General features: G+C 38.4%; 1 protein-coding gene across 2 annotated transcripts in view; it reads right to left on the bottom strand.

Moving 5' to 3' along the window:
• Positions 1–5,348: 5,348 nt before the first annotated feature.
• Positions 5,349–10,315, bottom strand: part of LOC147628639 (putative mediator of RNA polymerase II transcription subunit 26b) — a 4,990-nt gene continuing 23 nt past the window's right edge. Inside the window, exons 1-10 of one of the 2 annotated variants that reach the window (XM_086813834.1) lie at positions 9,300–10,315; positions 9,112–9,180; positions 8,613–8,695; positions 8,358–8,425; positions 8,102–8,217; positions 7,928–7,955; positions 7,712–7,824; positions 7,268–7,621; positions 7,069–7,156; positions 5,349–6,974 (exon numbers count right to left, since the gene is read on the bottom strand). The exon at positions 9,300–10,315 is cut by the window's right edge and continues 23 nt beyond it. In XM_086813834.1, the coding sequence (XP_086669960.1) occupies positions 6,910–6,974; positions 7,069–7,156; positions 7,268–7,621; positions 7,712–7,824; positions 7,928–7,955; positions 8,102–8,217; positions 8,358–8,425; positions 8,613–8,695; positions 9,112–9,180; positions 9,300–9,734 (1,419 nt within the window). In that variant the 5' untranslated portion in view covers positions 9,735–10,315 and the 3' untranslated portion in view covers positions 5,349–6,909. Of the gene's footprint in view, positions 6,975–7,068; positions 7,157–7,267; positions 7,825–7,927; positions 7,956–8,101; positions 8,218–8,357; positions 8,426–8,612; positions 8,696–9,111; positions 9,181–9,299 lie in introns of both variants that reach the window. The other variant, XM_086813833.1, reaches the window with a different exon arrangement.

Below are 10,315 nucleotides of genomic sequence, written 5' to 3'. Positions count from 1 at the left end.
TGTATCGTTGCATTTGCCTTCGGTAGAATGTGTTGAAAAGCTCTCATAATGCATTTATTTTTGTTTTTTCGCCATCATGTCGAGTATATAGAAGAAGCAAGTAACAATTTCATTGAAGCACCAAGGGCATTAGAAATGTGTCTTTAAAAAGCTGAAGAACAGTAATGCAGTAATGGCCCTAAAGATATTATCAACATATTACCTAGGATATGCTAAGATCCAACATAATGCAGAAAAGATTATGTTGCTAGTAGAGAAGCAAGAAGCAATACAAATATTTGGATATGGTCCAAGGTTCTGGGGATCAAGGATAGGGTATTTTTTATGTTATGCACCTTATGCTAAGGCAATTCTTGATTTAAATACCCATGCTCTTGGAGACTACGAACACCAAAACTTACTTTGATATATAGATAAGCTACTAGAGGAAGACAACCTCGAAGAGGAGAGTGTGCTGTTGCCCAAGCAGAAGAGTGTGCCGCCTAAGGAAGACAATCTGGAAGATGACAAGAAGAAGGAAAAATAGAAGAAGAGAAGGAAAAGAAGAAGACGGTTTTAAAGGAACATGAGAACTTATATTAGCAAAACTTGTACTATTTGTATTGATAAATTTTTGCTTGATTACATAGTGTGGGCTACTCATTTAGCTCTGTAATCCTAATTTCAAAGTTTTATAAGATTTGTAGCACGTGTAACTATTGCTTCATCCTACAAAAATATACACTTTATTTAGCATGATGATCTTTACTCCCCATCCTACAAAAAGATACACTTTATTTAGCATGATGACTGTTTACATAAATTGATGTTGATAATAGTGACAATATTTTTGTTATGTTTAAACTAACCTGGTCTTTAAGAATTACATTGTATCAGTACATTTACCTCTGATAGAATGTGTTAAAGAGCTCTCATAATGCTTTTTTTTTTGTTTTCCCACCACCGTGGTGTCGAGTTATATAAAAATAGTTGATATAGGCAGCATAGTATGATTTCTCCATGCCTTAAGTGTTCCATGTAGCAAGAGGCCCTTGGTTCTTCACAAAGTATGAACCAGTGCAAACAAAATATGCTTCACAAAAAAGAAAAAAGAAAATATTAATACTCAATCAATATATGATTAATTAATCAATAAATGAATTAGGTGGATCAAAATATCTTACCAAGTAGAAGGTTATGTCCTTGTTCCCCCATGCAACAATAATTATTTGTCGATTGCTATTTTAAACTAACTTGCATAATCTTCTTTAATCCTTTGCTTACGTAATAGTTTTATAAAATTATCTAAAACACTCATGCAAAGATTTACCATCATTGGATCACTTGATTGGTTAGTTGTGTGCTCTCATACATTTCCATACTGCTAGAATCTGTGTGTTCTCATAGTTTGACAAGAACCTCCTTTGGCTCCTCCATCGACACATCTGTGCCACAATATCACTAGTGGCACCTGATTGCTTCTCAACTTTGTTCGAAGCATCAATGATGCTTGCAATTTCTTTGTAACTCTCCATTGAACCTACAACTACCCCTAGGTACCATAGCTTTGATATGGCTCTGTATCCCTTCTTACTTATTAAAACCTTTTCACATGCCTCTACCACCTCATCAAGCTTAACCTAGTCACGAAAGTCATTGCAAACTTCCTTGACTATTGTCCTTCAAAGCCCTGCACACTCCAGAAGCTTGAACATTTCAATTAAGTCGAAGCATCAATGATGCTTGCAATTTCTTTGTAACTCTTCATTGAACCTACAACTACCCCTAGGTACCATAGCTTTGATATGGCTCTGTATCCCTTCTTACTTATTAAAACCTTTTCACATGCCTCTACCACCTCATCAAGCTTAACCTAGTCACATGAAAGTCATTGCAAACTTCCTTGACTATTGTCCTTCAAACCCCTGTACACTCCAGAAGCTTGAATATTTCAATTAAGTCGAAGCTTGAACATTTCAATTAAGTCATTGTTTCTGATAGCAGATTTGATCAACACAGTTCTATCCATGCAAAATCCTTTCACACTATTCATGTAGCTTCAAGCAAGCTTCATCCGTTTCTTTTTAGCACTCACATGTGTTGCTAGGCATGTTACACTCTTAAACTGTCTAGACCTTACCCTTAACCCAAGAGGAGTATCTTTTAGTCCGGCTTTTTAGACTGTGTGTTCCTCCAATTTTTTGTTAGTTTGTCTAAGTTCTGTCATCTCTTTTCTTAAGATGATTGTCTAACTCATTTACATGCTCTTTACATACTGAGTTTGTGAGAGCACAATGTTTTCAAGCCCTTTAATAGATTGTTTGTACACACCAAGCATAGTTTCACCCATGTGTTTATGTTGATAATGGAAAATAATAGCTTGATTGTTCAATCTTGAGAAATACCCAAATACGTCTTCTCTATCATCCCCAATGAATCGAACAAGATCACGTAAAGTGTTGAATAATGGAGGCTTACTAGTCGATGGGTCGAGAGGGTATAGACCTCCTTGAACTCACAAATCCACATGGTTCTTCCTTTTTGCATGTAGTCTTTGAACTTCAGTCTCATCATGTAGAGCTTTATGATGAATACTTCTCCTTGTGCAATAGTCTTTGTCAAGCAACAACACCAAGTCGATATGGTTTCTTTTCTTTGAGTTAGGATCCACCTCTTGAGTCGCCATAACAATTAGAGAAAATAAAGCACTATTAAACAAAAAATGATATAGACTCAAAGAGAAAGCAAGAGATGATGAGAGGGAGAAAAAAACAATAAAGAGAAAAGAGACAAAACTCGCACTATACCTATGAAAGAGAGTACGTTATGAATTCAAATTTTTAAATAAGTTTATTTAAAAAAAACGTTCAAAAAGTGTACTGAAGTAGGTAAGACGACTGCGAAGAATAGATAGGTGATGGTCAACGTATTAAATACACTACCCTCTAAATATAGGTGAAAAAGAGACATTAAATATAGTTTTTTTTCTCTACTATTTTAGTTAAATAACTTTAATTAAGAAACTTAATCCAATCCTTACGCGACCCTTTTTTTTTTTATTTTTTGTCCTAAAGGAATCAGACTCACTCTCGATTCTTATACCACACTAGTTCACCCTTATCAAGAATTCATCCAGAAGAGTTAATCGGATTCACTCACAATCAAACTCAACACACTCCTTAAATGCGTCACACATGTCATAGTTGGTTGGATTTACTCATAACCAACACTTAATTATGATAAGTCATCCATCACAGATAAATATCACCAAGTACTCATCATAAACATGTAAAAGAGACATTGTATCGAGAACTTCTATTTGTAATAAATTCCAATATCCCATACAACCAGAAAATATCCCACACAAATCTAGAGACAAGTATGTATCGGAATACTTTACACATGATTAATCTCGTGTTCCATACTACAAGACTAATACATAGTGAAATATTCATAAAGTATAGTTCAAGATAGAAGGGCCAGCTCTTCCAAGAAGTTCTACTTTGATGCATACGAACTCTCCTTGAAATGTATAGAAAGTCTTAAATAAAATTTGTTGTAGAGATAATCAAATGAATATGTTACCCTAAGAGTCAGAGTAATCGTCTTGGTAGTCTTGTTCTTCATCATCATCGATTATATTGAGTCCAAGTGAAATAAAATTAAATAACAAATATTAAATAAAACTTGATGACGTAAAATAAAATCCAAAAGTAAAGAGAGTCTTATCTTCCTCCAAGAAGTTCTACTTTGATACATACGAATCCTCCTTGAAATTCATAAAAAAGTCTTAAATAAAATTTATTGTAGATATAATCAAATGAATATGTTTACCCTAAGAGTCAGAGTAATCGTCATGGTAGTCTTGTTCTTCATCATCTCGTCAACTATATTGAGTCTAAGTGAAATAAACATAAATAATAAATATTAAATAAAACTTGATGACGTAAAATAAAATCCAAACGTAAGGAAGTCTTACCTTGATGTATTGTTAGCTACAAAATGAAAAAGTTAAGAGAAATACAGACTTTAAAACAATTTGTGAATAATTGAAAACATAATTATTTGGTAAAGATGAAGACTTATCGTGTGTGAGTCGAGATGATAATTGTTGAAAACTCAACATGGCTCCATGATAGAGATCATTGGTATAACCTGCACATCATGCTTACACCACACATAACATGCCTACCCTCATGCACAATTTCAAGACTTTTGTCTTCATGATTACAACATAAACTTCTTAAAAAATATTCACATCTAGAAACGACTATCTATGCATGTTAAAATCAAGTTTTTATACCAAGTCTCTCTTCCCTTACTTCCCATTCCGCAAACAATCCATAAATTCTTTGCTTCTCTCTTACTATACGTTGAGATCACTTCCACCAACTTGTCAAGATCACCTTTTGTGCCCCTTCTCTCTCTCTCTCTCTCTCTCTCTCTCTCTCTCTCTCTCTCTCTCTTAGCCTTGTTGCTATAAAGTCAACAAGGTAAAACAACCTTGTGTTCTACTACAAAGAGTAGAACAGAAGATAAGTGTGGGAGAAGGCTGTCTCTCTCTAAATTTAAATATCAAAACTAAGCTAGAAATATATGCATGTACTCTCTAAACTTGTTGAATGTGCTATGTACAACTTTATGCCAAAAAAAAAACTAGCTTGCTCACCAAGTTAAGCTTGCTTTATTTTCAACCCATGAATAACTAGGTGATGTTTTACCTCAAGATGAACCTTTTCATAAGAACACTTACCCATTGACTTGACACCACATGTAGAAACAAAGAAACGACAGCCAACCTAACAAACACAACTGATCAGGAGCTAAAAAACACAATATATGATCTCAAGCATGTTGGTACTTATGATTGTATGGATTCTTCATGGAAAACCAATTCACATGTTTAACACATGCTAGCATCTACACAAGAAACAACTTAAAACACATCATAATCTTAATCGCAATCTATGTTAATGATCTCATCATCATCATCTCACCATGCTAGGGAAAACGACTTGTCTAGGAATGATTTCACATTGCATAGGACTTCACATCTTGACACTCACCATGCTAGGGAAAACAACTTGTCTAGGAATGATTTCACATTGCATAGGACTACAAATCACATGACACTCATATGCCCACATTCATAAAAGCCAAAGGCATCACATCCATGCCATCATACAAAAATTAAACATGCAAGATAGTAACCACATCTCCACTTTTTAAAATGTAAACCACCACATATCTAAATATGTTCCCAAACAATCCAAATTTCAAAGAATAATCCATGGCCAACACACCCTATAAATCATTACTCAAATGCTTCATGTATGCAAGTGTGAACACCTGCCCCAACATAACCACAAGAAGGAAGGAATTATCATGTTTCTATAAAATCTTGGTAGAGCCAACAAATTTATCCTTAATCACAAAGGCACGATCACCTAGGATTAACATACCAAGGAACTTCCCTTAGTTTTCTACATTATGCAAAATTTGACTAGACAAGATCCAGAACCCCAACGATCCACACTAGAAATGACTCATATGCCATCTCATGTAGTAGCGGTCAAGAAACCATCGTCGCATTATCCACCAAAACTTAATATGGTATACTAGCAAAAGTAACCAAGGAATACTTCTAGATCTGACAACTACGCCAAGAAATAAATCTAAGTCAAAAAGAAGAACTAATCGTTTAGAATGATAAGAGAGGAGCTTTCTTCTTGGCACATACACTTCGGTGGTCAAAACATTTCAACCTCAAGCACCACTTCATCATAGAAAAACTAGCCTTCACCACATCCATTCACTACCCAGTTCTCTGGAAATGCATTGCCTTGGATGTCACATTGGAATTAGGATTCACAGTTTTTGCAATGGTACCAATTGTGTGGATGCAAACTAGATACTATGGCAATATGTATTGACATTGTGACATCGAGCCATCACTTAGTCGAAAATGTCACTTTGCCAAAGATCACCACAACGTAGCACAGAACAAAAAGTTGGGTGCAAGCTAAAGGTCACTACAAAGCTACTCTTGAGCAAATTCAAGCCTATTTAACTCTCCACCAAGCTTCCACCCACAATGAAAATGCTTTCTTGTACAAAGTCCAATCCCATGCTATTCGATGGAATCCTCAATGTAAGACGTAAGTTGTAAAAAAGTTGTCTTGCACTAGGGCAATGGATCGTCATATATCAATTATCTTGGCACGATTCACTACAAAAGGATATTGATGCTCCACATGTCATGAGGTATTTGGATGGCTATCAAGAATTAGGAGAGAAGAGTTACTAAATCCTCTTAGATCATTCTAGCTGATATGTCTACAGCTTGCCATCTTTTGTTGACTAAGTTTCATACGTCCCTTTTCAAGAAGCCAATAACATAATGAAGCAGTAGTTACTTCTTGCACATAGCATTCTTTTGAGATTATATATGAGTGTCCATGTATTTCGACTCTCTAGATCCTAGAACGCCCAATCAGGATGCGAAGTTGCTACCCACCTCAGGGATGGCTGACACGAGATGTATAAGACCTAGGAGATAAGGGCCAGGTGTAAGAGAAAACCTAACAACCAACCAAAGGAACCCTGTCTTGTCTCTAGGACAATATTTGGGAAAAAGGTCCATCTCTCAACCAAATAAAGTGTACCACAATTTCCATTCACGAAGCTAGCATCTTTGTGCGTCCTTTGTGGCCTTCCTCTGTGACCCACAACGGACTTCATCTATGACCTTCCTTCCTCTACTTTGCAACGTCATTCATCTATACCGAAAAGTGATCCTTGGTGACGCTGAAGTTTTCTGCCGCTATTGTACACTCAAATGAGTTTCAAAATCTTTTCGTCTAAGGTGCCCAATAGCGCCAACCACGCCTTCTATGTGGCCACCAACAAATTTAATCTGTGCAGGTAGGTTCATCCTTTGGACTCTCTGGAAGATCCAACAGCACTTGCGTCTCGCACGGTATGTTGCTTCTTTGCTGTATTGCAAAACATGGCAAGCAATGTTGTCAACTATGCTCGTGTCAACGCCAATACAGTATTAAACCATGCACACGATACAAATCAACTGACCATTTTGAGCCTGTTGATGCCCATCATAAAGCTTCCTCTTACTATTCTCAAGCTTTTCAGCTTGAGCCTTCTCTGCAAGTGTTGCCTTCTGCCAAATATAGAAGCCATCATGATCAACGTCTCTACATGTCTAGCTACTTAGCACAGTGTGCATATGCAGCATTCCAGTTCAAAAGAAAAGTTATGGACACAGTCTTACATTTAAGGCTGATGCTTTGGCGCTATTGTCGCAGCCAGCTAAACTCAATCCTCGGGTTCTTTGGTTCTCGTGGCCCCCATTTGTCTTGGACAATTCAGTTGCGAATCTCCCTGTAACTAGGCCCGAAGCTACCCTTGTTTTCGTGGTGTCATGAGGTCTTCCTGGGCCAGACCCGCATGCAACACCCTTTGACACCGACAAGCCGCTGACACCATCTCGCCCACCATCATGATCCTGATTGGTCAAACCTCTACATAAGAGTTCTGATTTTCTTTCTGTACTCCCTAAGTGGGTATCTCTATCAATGTTTTCTTTCCTCTTGGGTACTTTGAAACCACTGCGACTTGTCCTTGCCTTCGCATCACAATCGTTAGCATCTGTCAATATGCTTCCTGATTGCGACTTTGAAGAGAAATATAAGTTGTGTTCGACAGAAGGCTTGACCTCAGTATCTATCGTCTCCCACTGCTGTCTCCCCTTACCAGGTACTGCCATGGAGGCAGAGTGCATAGAAGGGTGAAACAGCTCTTCTTGTCTGCCCACCATCCCCCGTCCATCTGTTTTAACCATGGTCACTTGAATAATCATTAGGAAGAACAAGACCATATGCTATCTATGCTTCTAAAATGTATCCACAAGAAGGGACTTGGGAGTACTTACACATCTTATCATCCACAAAGCTAAAGACCTGCAACAACCAGATCACACCATCCCAACAAGTATAGTTTAGCAAGACATGAACTCCTTTCATATGGTTTCGGCTGAGACCGTCAAAAAGCTTGTTTTCATTGATAAATGAAGTAAGGAGGCAGAAAACAAGAACATATGTTGAACCTGAGACATCTCCAATGAAGTCGTTTGGCCAGCAAGCAATGCACCCTCATTGAGAGGCGGCAAGGGCAATCCTTGCTCATTGTCCAAACTCGCCGATACCTTACCAACCTCAGAACCTGCCAATCCAACTGACACCCAAATTGAGCATACCAATACTCTATTTAATGACAGCGGGCACATAAGCATGTCCGTGTGCGTGTATGTGGGGATGTGATAAGGGTAGGTTGGTGTGTGCAATAAATCACTATGGCTGCACCTGCTATAGCTGCGGCAGTAACGTCTTTCCCACTCTCTACCCACACATCAACCAAGTCTTTCCAGTTCCTGTGAAAGTAAAGGTAGAAGCTCATGAGTCATAAAAAGATACAGTAATTGGAAAGATAAATGTGATAAAATAATACAAAAATCATTAATCAAACAGTTGGGCATTACTCAAGGAAGACATGATTTAAAAAATACAAATTTCTTTCACTGGGCAACACAGGCATATCAGGCGTATGTGTAACCTCACCTAACAAGCCGCTTGACAATGGCTTGTATTTGCTTCGATGAATGCTTGCGGAAACCATTGACTTGTTTCCCTATCTCGGTTGTCTGTTCCAAATAAGATATTGACTAGTTAATGAAGCCATTCTGATCAAGAAGAAAAACAACATCTGCCGGACTCAACATGGCGTGCTAGTGCCCGACAACACAATACCACCACATCATGAATAATCACTTCCACTTCAAAAGATCCCCAGTTGTGCAGGCAGGAGTTCATTTCACCTTTTGGCTTTACCTTAAGAGGACCATTTATTCCTTAGGCTGGGTGCAGAACAGTCCCTGCTGGGTAAAAGGGCCCCCATCTTGACCACCCCCATCAGAGATGGACCGGCAAGAACTGCTTGCCCATCCCATGGACAGTACTGTTCTGTAGCCAGCCTTAATATAGAGTAAGCACAGATCGATCTTCCTTGATTCATCCGATTCATAAGAAAGATCTACTAAGAAAGCAAGTGTAAGACAACCTTCAAAATCTCCACAGTGAGCTGCATACACTCTAGTCTCTGCAAGCAATCCAAAATTGCACTTTCTAACTGCATGTGAGAAAATGAAATCGAAATCCAAGTTAATGACATATGGAGACTGTTTTATAACAAAAGAACAACTGAATTCAATAGCATTGGTATTGGGCTTTAGATGGCAAACAACATACTTGATCACTATTTTGAAGGGTCTCTTTGATATGGTGAAGTTCTTTCACCAAGAGGGTCTCCTCCTCCATCTCATCACTAAGCGCTTCTTGCTCATCATCAAAGCTTCGACGATTGTGTGCTCTCCTTTCTCCTTCGATTTGCCCTAGGGCTAGCACTTTTTCTTCAAGCGTTTTAACTTCACTTTCTTCTCTGATGTTGGTGGTCACATTTGTCACCACAGACACGCTCGCCCTCGTGGCAGCGTCTGCCTCCCCATCGCCTCTGTCACATGACTGCTGCCTTAGCAACCCCCTTGAGAAGAGAGTCTCTGCTATCTCACTTCTTTTCTTCTTGAATTCACTAGAATAGTCAGTGGCAGCAAGTGTGATTGCTTGCTCAATCAAGGTCCATATATCTGTTCCTGCTTTCCCAAAATAAGCTCTCCAGTGCTCCATTGTCTTGAAATCCCTTCAAACCCTGATTTCAAGAGGGGCACTAAGCCCTCTTCTAGGGTTTTTCCCAACAGAATCACTTCAATAACCCAACAGGATCCCCTTGACCCCCTACCATGTGATAATTAAGGTTACCCAACAGGATCCCCTTGACCCCCTACCATGTGATAATTAAGGTTACCCAACAGGATCACCTCAACCCACTGCCATGTGATAAATCAAGGCTAACCAGTAACCCTCTGCCTTGTGATAAATGAAGGTTAACCCAATGCCCAATGGAATCACCTTAACCCTCTGCCCTGTGATTAATCAATGTTAAGCCAATAGGATCACACTTAACCCTCTTGTCTTGTGAGAAAACAGAATTAACTCAAGTGGATCAAACCCTCTAATCTCCAAGCAATTAGGGTTAAACCCATCCAATGAGCAAACCTGATTTCTGATAGATTAAGGTTAATCCAGCACGATAATAAAGAGTTAAATCACCTGTAAATGATTAGGGTTAACAAACTTTGTTAATCCTGATCAAGATCGGATATGATGCTGTGGTGAAGCTAATTAGGGGAGCCCAACAGTTGCATTGT

This window comes from Cibotium barometz, chromosome 19, assembly GCF_041138505.1.
Source record: "Cibotium barometz isolate CiBa-2024 chromosome 19, ASM4113850v1, whole genome shotgun sequence".
Lineage (NCBI taxonomy): Eukaryota > Viridiplantae > Streptophyta > Polypodiopsida > Cyatheales > Cibotiaceae > Cibotium > Cibotium barometz.
Note: the sequence above shows the minus strand (reverse complement) of the source record. Positions and strands in the feature narration are given on the sequence as shown.